General features: G+C 38.5%; 1 protein-coding gene across 1 annotated transcript in view; it reads right to left on the bottom strand.

Moving 5' to 3' along the window:
• The window catches only part of ADAMTS18 (ADAM metallopeptidase with thrombospondin type 1 motif 18), a 190,268-nt gene that overhangs the window by 86,319 nt on the left and 88,955 nt on the right, over positions 1 to 14,994 (bottom strand). The window contains exons 9-11 of the mRNA XM_074203596.1: positions 8,674 to 8,811; positions 5,479 to 5,632; positions 887 to 982 (exon numbers count right to left, since the gene is read on the bottom strand). Coding sequence (XP_074059697.1) covers positions 887 to 982; positions 5,479 to 5,632; positions 8,674 to 8,811 — 388 coding nt within the window. The remainder of the gene's footprint in view (positions 1 to 886; positions 983 to 5,478; positions 5,633 to 8,673; positions 8,812 to 14,994) is intronic.

Below are 14,994 nucleotides of genomic sequence, written 5' to 3'. Positions count from 1 at the left end.
TAATTATTCAGGTAGTCAAATCTATATTATATTAATTAATTTCTTCTTCTATGCCAACCACTGACCCTGACATCAAGGAGTTCACATTGTAATGAGGGGAGACAATATATAAGTGACTATCTATATACAAGATATAGCGTCAATGCAAAGTATCCACTATCCAGTATCCACTAGCAGTGGAAAGAGCAGGAAAATAGCAGGACAGGTGATATTTGAATTCAATCACGAAAGAAGCTAAGGGAAATCAGAAAGCTCAAGTAAAGAAGAAGAGCATTTCAGGCATGGGAAAAGCTGGTGGAAATCCAGGGGGTCTTCAAGGTCACCAAGCTAACTAGTTTATAGTTAAGGAAATTGAGCCTTAAAGAGGTTAAGTGACTTGATTAGTCACACAGTTAATATTGGTGCTCTTGGAACTCCCAATTCCCATTCTAAAGTCAATGTTGTTTCCACTACTCTAATAATAATAATGATGATTGATGATGATGATGATAGCTAGCATTTAAACAGTAATTACTTTGTGTTAAGTACTGTTAAAAATATCATCTCATTTGATTGTCACACCAAACCTGGGAGGTAGGTGCTATTATTATCCCCATTTTACAGGTTGAAAAAACTGAGGCAGAGGTTAAGTGGTTTGCCCAAAGTAATACAACTGGTAAATGTCAGATCAGATATAAATTCTGATCAGATCAGGTCTTCCTGATGCCAAGTCCAGAACTTGATCTACTGTACCACCCCAGACTGTCTGTTTTTAAGTCACCCCTCTGCTGAATCAATCAATCAATCAATCAACAATCATTTTTTAAGCAGTAATTCTTAATGTATCAGATACTGGTGGAATACAAAGTCAAAAAAGAAACACAAGGCTAAAGACCATGCAGTTTACCTTACTCAGACCACAAATGGTGCCTTCTGCTGCTGGCATGAATTTTGTCTCACACCTATGGCCTGTTCGATGGCACCAAAGTGATTTGCAAATATCCTGAAAAGGAAAAGCAAAGAGTAGTTATGTAAAAGTGAGAATTGAGGTATTCAGTATAACATATCCACCAGCAGGTCTCAAAGGATGGCTCAGGACCCTTGGGGGTGGTTCCCAAGACCCTTTAAAGGGATCAAAGAGATCAAAACTATTTTCACAATAATACTAAGAAATTTTAATTTCTAAGGTAGAACTAATAATGGAACAACAAAGAGGGTCAGACCTGGAATCATGAAGGCTCCTCTTCCTGAGTTCAAATCTGGCCACAGTCACTTACTAGTTGTGTGACCCTGGGCAAGTCATTTACCCCTGTTTGCCTCAGTTTCCTCATCTGAACTGGAGAAGGAAAGGAAAACCACTCCAGTATCATTGCCAAGAAAACCCCAAGTGGGGTTGTGAAGAGTCAGACATGACTGAAAAAAACTGAGCAATAACAAATACCCCCATATAAACAAAAACACTTTTTTAGATTCCTTAATAATTTTTAAGAATGCAAAGGAATTCTGAAATCAAAACATCTGAATACTGCCTCATTTTCCAGAGGCACTTTTGACCTAAGAAAACAGCAGGTATCAGGAACTTGGAAAAGCAAGGAATTACTTGTTATCAACAATAACAGTTACTCATTAAGGAATACAAAGAAAGGCCAAAAAAATGGTCCCTGTCCTCAAGGAGTTCACATTCTAATGAAACAACTATGTACACACAAGATATACACAATATAATAGGAAGGAAATCTTAAAGGCATTAGGCATGGCAGGGGAGGAGAGGGGTGAAGTGTGGGTGGGGGGAAGACAGAGAAGGAAAGTCTTCTTTTAGAAGATGAGATATGAGTTGAAACTTGAAGGAAGCCATGGAAGCCTCAAGGCAGAGATAAGGAAGGAGGAAGGACATTGTAAGTATAGGGGCAGTGAGTGAAAAGACTCAGAATGCCAACCAGATAAAGCAAGTAGAATGGAGTAAGGATGTCACTGTTTTGTAGACTATGTGGAAGAGAAAAATGTAAAAAGATTAGAAGGATCAGAAGAAACTAGATGGTGAAGAGCTTTAAAAACCAAATTGAAGATTTCATCCTGTACCTTGGAGGTAATGAGACACTGAGTCATGCTTTCCAAAATCATGAATTCCTTGACAGAAAAAGTTACCTCGATAAAAAAATATTCTCTCAATGATGCTGCCCAATTTTGAAACAAGCCATGTCATGATCTTGGAAGAATAAAAATTGTGTATGATTCAAAAGACAAAGGAAAGGAACCTAGTGAGGAAATGGGAAGCCTCATATTCCCAACAATGATTATAGAAATAGCATCAAATACATCACCGAGGGCACCTATAACTAGAAGAAAAATTGTCTGGCCCTCTAACAAAAATGCAGTATAACAGATAACAAGGTAGTAAACATCTGTGAAAATTCCCTCTACCAATAAAGATGCACAATCTGACTATGCTTGATATTATTACAGAGGTGTCTAGGGATGCTAAAAAGTGAAGAACTTAACCATCATACAAAGTCAAAGTGTGTCACAGGGACCTTGATTATACTGACTCCAGGGTCAGTCCTCTCTCTGCTCTGCCAAGGGCACTGGATTATATGGAAACCCATGAAATAATGAAAGAACCAGAAAAAAATCACCAAAGTTTGAGGTACATACTTTATGGAGGATTTATGCTGTCCTACAGGATTAGAGAACAGAGATGAGTTGAGATCTACATTAGTGGAGAGAATTTAATTATACAGGACTTTAAGATTTGAAAAGCCCTTAATACATATTATCTCATTTTACACTCAAAACTACCTCCCATCAAGTATTATTATCATCATCATCATTATTATTATTATTATTATCATTTTATAGATGAGGAAACTAAGGCTAGGAGAGGTTAAGTAATGTGTTGAGGGTCATACAACTAGTAAATGCTTAAGGTAGGATTCAAACTCAAGTCTTCCTGAAATCAAGTTCAGCATTCCATCTAGTATGTACCACATAACTGCTGAGGAGATCATAGATCTAACAAAATACTAAGAAGAAATTTTAATTTTCAATTTCAAAATATTCAATTGTTACAAAAGCAACAAATGTCATCCATACCATGTTTAGGGAAGATATGAAGATCCAAGTGCTTAAATTTGAAAGGACCTTAGAACATAGAATGTTTCAGAAAGATCCTTAGGTTTTTTATATCTTTTCCAAACTCTTACTTTGTAGATGAAGAAACTGAGGCCAAGGAAGGGAAATTACTTGCTTGAAGTTACTTAACTAGTTAGAAGCAATATGTCCTCTTGACTCCCATGTCAAAGTCCTTTCTGCAGCTCTACATGTTTAAAAATATTCTTTGTTTTGTTGTATCTTGATATTAAATTGAGGCTACAATTTTGGAAGAATTTTGATGAAGCTTTCCAAGAACTTATATTGCTAAACAAAATGAGAGATAGAAAATAGGAGGCCATTCTCAAAGTTATTAAGATAGGATCTATTTTTTTTGTCTTATTAATGTCACAAAACTAAGGCTTTACTAAGCATTTTAAAAATCATCCAAGTCCAATTCCCCTAGTCCCCATTTTGGCACAGTGCCAAAGCAGCCAGGACCAGAAGGGGTGGGACATCTGCAACAATACTCTTTGGAGTTAGTGAAGGGTCAGGGTCAGTGAAGGTAGGTCAAGCTAAGAAGCAAAGGTTGATTACCAGTTTATTTGTGAAAAAGGGATAAAGCCAAGAAGTCCATCTATAGGGAGCTGTGAGATTCAAGAGAGGAGGAAGAAGTAATAATCTAAGACCAAGCAAAGGTTAAAAAAGTTATATACCAGATAGATTAAGGAAACAGATCCAAGCTAGATTAAAAGGTTTCTCATGATTTTCCCCCCCTCTGGGAGTAAAAGAACCCACTTTTTAAATGAAGAATGAAGGGCTAGCCAAACCTGGTCATGTATTTCCTGTTAAGCCATAGCAATTGATGGCTACTACTCACTTCCACTGCATAGAAAGTAACTGCAGATGGGATGGATGTGGAAACTGTTTATCATTTCCTGGTACAGAATTGGGGCAACAGTAAAGGCAATAACTTAGTGTGGAATGTCTGGTAAGAGTTATTGGTAGGAATAAAGACGAGATTTACAGAGGTTGGGAAATAAGCTTCAGTGGCACTCATGCATACTATTGATCTGGGGCCCCTCTTCCTTTTTTTGTTTTAGGTTTTTTTGCAAGGCAAATGGGGTTAAGTGGCTTGCCCAAGGCCGCACAGCTAGGTAATTATTAAATGTCTGAGACAGGATTTGAACCCAGGTACTCCTGACTCCAGGGCCGGTGTTCTATCCACTGTGCCACCTAGGCCCCCCACTTCCTTTTGAGTATTTGATATCTGCATGTGGGTTAACAGAGGTCTCTAACCTAGGTCAATGTCTCACATTTCTGTGCCACTCATAGGATGACCCAGGAGAGCTGAGTGAAAACGAAGTGATGAAATGAAATCTAGTCTAATGTTGCCTGTCTAAATGGTACAATTTAATGGTAACTATTTTCTCATAGATTCCATACCTGGAGCCCAGAAAATGCTTGGAAATATCAAGCCACTCAAGAGTCATGTCATATTAGTACCCTAGTAAATGAATATTTCATAAATCATGGATCATTAGAGCTAGAAGGAAATTCATTGATCATTTTACAAATAGAAAAACTGAGACCCAAAGAAATCATATAACATATGCAGCTTCACACTGCTAATAAGTAGTGTCAAAATTCAAAGCCAAGTCTTCTGATTCCTAGAAACAATAGTTCATTCAATAGGGCAGCTACATGATCAGAACTAGCCCTTGAGGAAAGTCAACTGTATGAAAGATGGATTGGAGGGAATAGAGACAAGGAAACCAATCAGTAGGCAACAGCTATGTCTTAGTTTATCATTGAGAAACTGAAAAATAGTGGTAACTACTTGAATAGATGGGAGAGACAGAGGTAGAAACAAGACCCATCAACTGACTGGCTGTCTGGATGAGGAAAAGCAAGTAAATGAGGATGCTTAAGATAGAAGGATAATGACTTGAGCTCAGAATTGAGCAAGAGAAAGCTTACATAAGGGCAGGAAAATTAGAACAAGATAGAAACAGAGCAGGTCAAGGCTCCAATGCCAGTTGTAAGTGGGATCAGGCCAATGAGTAGTCCCTGAATTTTCAACCTGAGCAAGATAGGGAAATCAAGATTTAAAAAAAAGAATTACAAAGTGAGTTGTTCAAGGATACCCAGCTAGTAATTAGCAGATTCAGGATATAAGTTCATTTTCTCAGACTCCAAATTCAACAATCTTTCCTACTTTACCTTTTTGTCAAAGTTTTTCCCTGAGGAAAAATCATGATGATCAACTTATTCTTTGAACAATAACCCAGGAAGTTTCATTATTACATCAGACACAAGATACTGACTCTTGACTTCAGTACACCCAATCTCTAACAGTCTGTGATAGCCACATCATGAACAAGCTCCTTCAGAATCATAATATAAACCTACCTTCACAAAACTGAGGCTGCAAAGTTTGGCTTTTGCTCCAAATTGCCACTTGCATTGAACATCTGCATCATAGATCTGCCCTGGCAGTGTGTCTGGGTATTTATATTGTCCTGTTTGCTTTGGTTCATCAACCAGACAAGAGGCCTGGGCTGTGCTGGAGGAAAAAAAGATGCACATTAGTTAGTGCATCTAGTTTGGAATTTTAACATTAAAAAGCCCCCACTCTACTCATACATTTGTGCAACGGTTACTTCAATATTGCAGAGAATGTGAGATCTCATCTATGTGGATACATCTTTCAAAACTGCTTATCGAAAATTGACCACTTTGTTCCTTATCTTGAGTGTCTCTTATCCTTATTCATAAATCCTTTGCTAAGAATTTGTCCCATGTGCTTGGGAACTTCCCTTAGATCCTTGATACTTCATAGATACCCAATGGAAAATGTTGTCTATCCTTCTGTTATTTCATATGGATTCTTGCTATATGATTGCACTACTCTCTTTCTCAGTCTCTTTAACAGGGTGGGAAAGACTGAAGCCACAGCAAATGGGAAGGCAACAATAAAAAACACTCTATAGAACTTCAATGTTCCTATTAAAAATGAATAGAAAATCTGAAAGGTAATATTTCAATGCTAGTAGTATTCTTTGCACTGGAAAATTAAATGTGAAAATAGCTAGGTGTTATCAGATTGACTAAACTGACAAAAAAAGGAAGGTGACCAATGCTAGAGAGGATGTGGGAAAACTGGGATGCTCATTCACTGTTAGTGGAGTTGTGAACTGATCCAAACACTCTGGAGAGCAACTTGGAATTAAGCCCAAAGGCAATACAACTTTGCATACCCTTTGATCCAGTAATACCACTATTAGGTCTGTATCCAAAAGAGATAAGAAAAAGGAAAAGAACCTATACTACAAAAATATTCATAGCAGCTCTTTTTTGTAGTGACAAAGAATTCCTAGAGATTGTGGGGATGCCCATTGGGATGGAGTACTATTGCTCTGTAAGAAATCAGGAGCAGTCAGACTTCAGAAAAACCTAGAAAAACTTGTAATGAACTGATGTTGAGTGGAGTGAGCAGAACCAGGAAAACATTGTACACATTAACAGCAGCATCGGGTGATGATCAACTGTGATAAATGCAGGTCCTCTGAGCAGTTCAATGATCAAGGACAATCTTAAAAGATCCATTATGAAAAATGTCATCCATATCCAGAGAAAAACTATGAAGTCTAAATGCAGAACAAAGTATACTATGTTTATTTTTTAAAACTTTTTTGTGCTTTTTCTTTCTTTCTCATGGTTTTTTCTCCTTAGTTCTAATTCTTCTTTCACAACATGGCTAATATGGAAATATGTTAAACACAATTGTACACATATAATCTACATCAGATTGTCTGCTGCCATGGGGAGGGGGGGGAAGAGAAGAGAGGATGGTAGAAAAAATGTGCAATTCAAAAGCTTGCAAAAGGTTGAATATTGAAAACTATCTTTGTATATAATTGGAAAAAATAAAAATTTAAAAAGACTATTAGAAAAAAGAAATTAACTAGTATGAAATTCAATTCGTAAGACTAAGGGGTAGAAGGGGTCTTAAGGACTATTTATTAGACAGGTGTCAGATTCCTTGTCTAGGACAACACATTAATGTTACAATTGAGGAAACTAAAACATAGAGGGGAAATGATTTGCCCATGCCCTTGCCCATGCCCATGTCTTTATATAGGTAAACAGTAGCAGAATGCTTAATTGAATACCACTGTAAGTTGATGTAGTGGAGAAAAAATCTCAGTCTCCCTATAACTATATTTATGTTTTCCAAAGAGTCTTTACCCCCAAAACAGCAGAACTGTTGAATTGGAATGTTCCTGTAGATTACTGAAGCTGAAAGGTTTTTCCTCCCCTCGTAAAACATATGATTTTAGCAAAGATGAGCACCTAGTTTTAGTAACTGACCCATATTCCAATGTGTCTCATGTGAGTAGATTCTTCCTCATTTTTATTAGTAATTTTTTTTAGTTGTTTTTTTTTTTTTTTGCAAGGCAATGGGGTTAAGTGGCTTGCCCAAGGCCACACAGCTGGGTAATTATTAAGTGTCTGAGGCTGGATTTAAACTCAGGTACTCCTGACTACAGGGACGGTGCTCTATCCACTGTGCCATCTACCTGCTCCAATTCTTCCTCATTTTTAAATATGATTCTAGGTTTTGAATTCAGCTCGGTAAGCTCAATTCTGCTCAGTGATTCTAAGTCCCATCCTTGCCGATGAGGCAGCATGGTATAGTGTTCAGAGTGCTGAATTTAGTGTTAGAAAAAATGAAGTTCATATTTGTCCTCTGATATTATCTGTATGACTTTGGGTGTTATTTAACATTTGTGTGCTGCTGACAATTTCCTAAGGACTATCTACAAAATCATAATTGGGTTGTAGTCTACATCAATGGAAGGAATTTCCACAACAGGAGAACTGTCAAAGTCACAGATCCTGAACTCTTTATATATTAAGTCTCTGTCCACTTTTGTCTTCAGAGAACACACCAAGGCAAAACTAGGCAGGATTAAAAATCATAGTTTTCATCTCCTTACATAGTATGTCTCCACTCATTCTTGTATACAGAGAATCCTCCAAAGCAAAATTTGGCAGGTTTTGATGCTTCTCGTGACAGAAATGATGACCAACAAGCGAACCTTTTAGTTAAATAATCAGTTCAGATTTTGCCTTCCACTTTTTCCTACTATGTTTGACAGAATTTATCCAATTGATTCTTTGTTTCTGGGAGCAGGGAGTGACAGTGGGGGATAACCAGATAGTAACAACTAAGAAGTGAAATAATCCTCTTCTGGAACAAACTAGAAGAATATGTCCACCCAAAGGGGTTCCATGCTATATAGGAATGAGTGCTGATCTCAGTCAGATCTGCAGCCATGGGCAAATCACTTAACCTCTCCTGAACTCCAGATCCACCATTTATATATTGGAGATATTTGACAAGCCACTGAACCCAAAGCTGAGACATATCAGAAGACTGAGTTAGTAACTGAGCTATTTATATTGTCATTGGCTTATCACTCAACAAGGTGACTGGGGTCACCTTTTGAGAACACTGACCTCTACCCTATTTTTCATTGCTTTCAACACTACCCAGAGAGAATTCTATTGGATAGTCCCCTTGATTTTTTCTGACCATACCTGAGGAACTTGGTGAGATATTGCCTACTGCAAGAAGACCAAGAGAATACCCCATTGTTTCCAGTTAGAGTGGGGGACATGATGTTGCCTTCAGCCTTTTTGCATGTATTTCCTTCTCCATCATGAATCATGCCAAAGCTGAAAAAATAAGGATTTTAACAATAAAATTTTCATTGTTCAATCTCCCTATTTATCAGCTATGAATAATAATAGATATCCATATAGAATATCAAGAATCAAAGAATCAGAATGGAAGAAAAGAACAAGATGCCATCATTTAATAGAAAGGTACCAAATAGGGATAGACAGGAATCACCTATTCTCTATGTAACTGGTCAAATTCCTTGCCCTATCTGAAACTGTTCAACCATCTACTAAATAAGGGTTTTATACTAAATCAGGGATTCTTTTTTTTTAATTTATTTTTATTCTCATTTTGTACAAATGTTTTTCTTTACATTAATAAAATATACTTGTTTACAAGTAAACAAAGTACCCCTCCCCCCATGAATATAGATAGACTTGCTTGGGCAAAAAAGTAAAGGGGGGAGAAAAAAATTAAAATTAAAAAAATAATAGTAATAATTGTAGCTATGGCCAGGTGGTGCAATGGATGAAGCACCAGCCCCGGAGCCACTAGCACCCGAGTCTATATCCAGCCTCGTAAACCCAATAATCACCCAGCCATGTGACATGCAAGTCACCCAATCCCCACTGCCCTGCAAAAACCAAAAAGAAGAAAAACAAAGACCCAAAATAAAATAAAATAGTAATAATAGTAGGGGTGGCTGGGTGGCAGACAGAGCATTGGCCCTTGAGCCAGGAGCACCTGGGTCCAAATCTGGCCCCAGACACCCAATGATCACCCTGCTATGTGGCCTCAGGCAGGCCACCCAGCCCCACTTGCCCTGCACCCTCCCCCAAATAATAATAACAAAAAATGTGTTTCAGTCTTTGTTCCAACACCATCAACTCTGTCGTGAGTGGATCACATTCTTTATGATAAGTCCATCACAAAAGTTACTTCCATATTTTTCCAACATTACCATTGCTGATCACAACTCCCTCCTTTCTTATTTCTCCACTACCATGTACTATAGTTTCTCTCTCCTTTCACTCTGACTCTGCTGTAGGGTTGCTGAGTGGCACAGCAGACAGATCCCTGGTCCTGGGGCCAAGAAGCCCTGAGCCCCCATACCACCCCTTAGGCCAAGAATCCACCTGGCCCTATGGTCCTGGGCAGGCCATCCAATCCCAGCCCCTTGCAAGAAGTAAAAAAAGAAAATGTGTTATATGTGACCACTGTCCCCCCATGGTCCATCCTCTCCTCCTTTACTCACATCCCCACCCCTTCCCCCTGCTCCCCCCTCCTTCTTACTCCAGTTGTCTATACCCCATTGAGTATATTTGCTGTTTCCTCTCCTAGCCATCTCTGATGAGAGCAAAGGTTCCCTCATTCCCCCTTGCCTCCCCCCTTCCATATCATTGAAATAGCTCATTGTAATAAAAAAAAAATCTTATTATGTGGAATAGCTTGGACTATTCCCCCTCTCCTTTTTCTTTCTCCCATTCCATTTCCCTATTTTTCTTATTGACTCCATTTTTACACCATATTTTATCTTCGAATTCAGCTTTCTCCTGTGCTTCAACTATAAAAGCTCCCTCTACCTGCTCTATTAACTGAGATGGTTCATATGAATATTATCAGTATCATTTTTCTATACATGCAGTTCATCCTCATTAAGTCCCTCATATTTCCCCCCTCTCCTCCAATCTCCATGCTTCACCTGAGTCCTGTATCTGAAGATCAAACCTTCTGTTCAGCTCTGGCCATTCTAAAAGGAACCTTTGAAATTCCCCTGGTTCATTGAAAGCCCATCTTTTTCCCTGGAAGAGGACATTCAGCCTTGCTGGGTAGTTCATTCTTGGTTGCATTCTAAGCTCTTTTGCCTTCTGGTATATTGTATTCCAAGCCCTATGAGCTTCCAATGTAGCTGCTGCTAAGTCCTGTGTGATCCTGACTGCAGCTCCATGATATTTGAACTGTGTCCTTCTGGCTGCTTGTAATATTTTCTCTTTGACTTGGGAGTTCTGGAACTTGGCTATAATATTCCTGGGGGTTGGTTTTTTGGGATCTCTTTCTTGGGGGGATTGGTGGATTCTCTCCATTTCTATTTTGCCCTCTGCTTCTAGAATATCAGGGCAATTTTCCTGTAGTAATTCTTTGAAAATGATGTCAAGGCTCTTTTCCTGATCATGACTTTCAGGTATTCCAATAATTTTCAAATTATCTTTCCTAAGTCTGTTTTCCATATCAGTTGTTTTTTCAATGAGATATTTCACATTTTCTTCTAATTTTTCATTTTTTTGGTTTTGAAGTATTGATTCCTGATTTCTGTTAAATTCATCAATCTCCCTGAATTCTATTCTTTGTCTGAAGGATTTGTTCTCAGAGAGTTTTCTTATCTCTTTTTCCATCTGGCTAATTTTGCTTTTTAAGGCATTCTTCTCCTCAATAACTTTTTTGAACTGTTTTATCCATTTGACCTAAGCTGGTTTTTAGCATGCTATTTTCTTCAGCATTTTTTTGGATTTCCTTGACTAAGCTGCTGACTTCATTTTCATGTTTTTCCTGCATCTCTCTCATTTCTTTTCCCAGTTTTTCTTCTAACTCCCTTGTTTGATTTTAAAAGTCTTTTTTGAACTCTGTCATAGCCTGAGCCCAATTTCTGTTTTTCTTGGAGTCTTTAGATGCAGTAGCTTGTGCTTCCTCATCTTCAGACTGAGTATTTTGATCCTTCTTGGGCTCATTTGCAAAATATTTCTCAATGGTCTTCCTCTTGTTTCTTTGTTTGTTCATTTTCTCAGCCTAAGCCTGTTTTTTGGGGGGTGCTTCCTGAGCTTTTGGGACACTCCCACAAGGGGCTCAGTGTGTGAGGCTCTGTCCTCCCTCCTGGTCTGTGAATGTATGTGCCCCCCCTCTGCCACGGGGCCGAGGTGGGGGGGGGCCCTGTTGTTCTATGGGGGGGCCTAGACCGCGATCAGGATCTGAATGTGGTCAGAGCTCCAGAGTCCTGTTCCAGAGGCAGAGGACAGAGCTTGGCAGTCTCTCTCTTCACTCCCCTGCCTCAGCTCAATTGGTTCATGTCCTGGGGGCTCCTGCTTACCGGCTCCGCCTGCTTCTGTTTCCTGGATCTGGGCTGCCAAAAGACCAGGCTGCTGGCTGTGTGCCCTGAGGGCTGGGCTCCACGTGCTTGCCCTGGCAGAGGTCCCCTGCTGCTCCCCCACTCCCTGCCAGTGCTCCCTGGGGTGCAGCCCAGGAGACCCCCCCCCCCCTGCTGCGAGCTGCGGGGGGGGGGGGGGGGGGGGCCAACGCCCTGGGGCTGCCTCCGGGAGGCTGAAGTTCCTTGGCTCTGGCGGGCCACCCCTCCGGCCCTGGGGAGCAGAGCCTCTCTGCTCTTTTCCAGGTTACCTTGGGTAGGAGAACTGCCCCACTGGGTCCCTTTGTGGGTTCTGTCTCTCAAAAGTTTAGTTAGAGTCCTTAGTTTATGAGTTTTTATCAGAGAGCTCCTAAGACTGGATCCCTTCATGTCGCCATCTTGGCTCCGCCCCCCTAAATCAGGGATTCTTAACCTGGGAATCCACAGACCAGGAAGTCCATGAACTTAAATGGAAAAAAATTACATCTTTATTTCAATATAATTGTTTTTTTTTAATCTATGTCTTTTATGTATTTAAAAGGGGTCCATAGGCTTTACCAGAGAGTCAAATGGGTCTGGGATACAAAAAAAAAGGTTAAGAATCCCTTGGACTGGATAATTTATGTCAAAGGACCCTTCATTTCTAATATTCCATGTTCTATAGTTTAAGGTTCCTTCTTAAGCTAATGTTCTATGCCTCTATTCTAAGGTCACTTATAAACAATCAATCAATTAAATATTTAAAAGAATACAAATACAATGAATGGAATAACCCATCCAACACTCGATGTATTATCTTCTAAGGACCCTAGCAAATCTGGCTTACTATGTATGTACTATATTATAAGGCTCCTTCCAGCATGAAAATACAGTGTTCCATATTCTAATATTTTGTGAACCAACCTTCCTTTTATCTTCAAGAGTCTCTGAATCTGTGAAGCCTTTTTACATTTTTTTTGAAGCAATAAATGAAATATTTTTTCCAACCTTATTCAACTTAATTCAATAAATTCATATTAAATGATTAATGCTATTGGGCAAAAGAAGTGGGGTACAAAGTTGAAATGTAACAATTCCAAAACTCATGAAAAGTTTATATTTTATTACAGGGGATAAGGTATGTACTTATACACTCTAAAACTTATTAGAAACCTATGATAGATGAAAATTCATGTGAGCATGCCTTTCATCATGGATAAAAATGGTATATATACCTTAGTTGGGAATCTTCATGAGATACTGTGGCCAAAACAGTCTTGATACAAAGGGTCAAGCTTAAGGTGATGAAATCTAGCTAGAGTGGCTCTTGGATGATAGACATATATCTCTAGGGCCACCATTTGAAGTTTTTCCACTTTGGAAAAGCCAAGAGCTTTTAAGAACCTGGGGACCTCTTTATACCCCTATGAGGCCTGTGAGGACAAGGAAAGCAGCACATAACCAATGTAATAGAAACTGAAGAGTGGTACAATGTGACTTAATCATGAAGTATGATCCTAAAAGGGCGTTCTGAAAGATGTAAGCAGAAGAAAGAGATCAATACATCTGAATAATTACTACACAAAACTCTCATCTCCACACAGCTAAAACTAAATGAAAGGGGAAGATAAATTTAATTCAAGTGGGAACACAGATTCTGTATATTATACTGGAGTTTGTTATGGATATTCAAGACTATGTTGACAACAACAACAACTACTACTACTACTACTACTCCTATAAATTTCTTATGCTTCCTATTTCCTCTTGGGAAGGAGTAATAGGTGGGTATAAAAAAGATTTTCTGAAGTAATAATAATAATGATTTAAAAATCACATTTATATAACATTAAATATATTCAGTCCCTTAAATGATGGCCAGGGAATCCATAACAATAAGCATGGATTGTTCAAAACTATTAAGATTGCCACTACACATAATTCCTTCACTACTCAAAAGGTCTTGAAGCAGAGGCTGGATAAATTCTCTGTTCGGGATATTTTAGGTGAGGTTCATAATTTGGGTTGGAGCTGAACTAGATTGGTTCTGTGAATCTCTTCTAGTTCTTATGGATCATTCCATAATTTTAATATTGTCTTGTTTATTTTCATTATCACTTTGCAATATATCCCCAATTTACAAATGAAGAAACTAGACATAATGGAGGTTAGGTGATAAAGAATCATAAATTTTTGGAATCAGAAGGTATCCGAAATATCAACATGGCTAATCTTTTCTGGGGCCAGAAAAGGAAAGTGACTTTCCCAACATGACGCAATTAGTCACCAGATATTCAAAGGCAAATAAAATGATAATACATTATAAAATGCTGGAATTGAAAGACTAAGGGGATTATCCAATTCAGTCTCCATATTTTATAGGAGAAAGATTTCATGACTCAATCCACATCATGAAAGCAATAAGCAGCAGAGATGGCACTCAAATTCTTATTTGAAAATTCAGGGTTCTTTCTATTACATTATATCTCCTCAGTCATGAAATGCTGCCCATCAGAGATGCTGGGAGAGATTAGGTAACACCCCTGCCCCTCCCCCACTCATTCATGACTCTGAGACTCAATTAATAAGACATAATTCAGATGAGGAAAATAAGAATCTGTAGACACTGCAGGAATTCAATCAGAAGGAACTTAAAAGGAGAACTAATGATTATTCTAATATGTTCAAATTGTTCTAATATGTTCTATTCTAATATGTTCAAATTAGTCATCCTGGAGAGCTGGGAAGGAGATTGGGTAGCTAGTTATTCTGGAGACTTGGAGAACACTGGTGTTTCTGTTTGTCCAATAAAAGAGTCTGGCTCACAATTCATTAATTATTTCAATAAATATTAGTTGACATTTTCATAGTGTTTTTAAGGTTTGAAAATGGCTGCACATATATTATCTCATTCAATCTTGATAACACTGTGAGGGAGGCCGTACAGATATTATGCACATATTAAATTTACCTCCCTATAACAAAATTACAAAATTTCTAACCTGAAGGAATCTCATAGGTCATTTAATCAAACCCTGCCTAATCAGGAATCCCCAAATCTATTCCTCCAAACTTCCATTTCTATTGATGCGACCACCATACTCCCAATCACTAAGTTCATGACTTGGAACCATCCTGTTCC

This window comes from Macrotis lagotis, chromosome 1, assembly GCF_037893015.1.
Source record: "Macrotis lagotis isolate mMagLag1 chromosome 1, bilby.v1.9.chrom.fasta, whole genome shotgun sequence".
Classification (NCBI taxonomy): Eukaryota; Metazoa; Chordata; class Mammalia; order Peramelemorphia; family Peramelidae; genus Macrotis; species Macrotis lagotis.
Note: the sequence above shows the minus strand (reverse complement) of the source record. Positions and strands in the feature narration are given on the sequence as shown.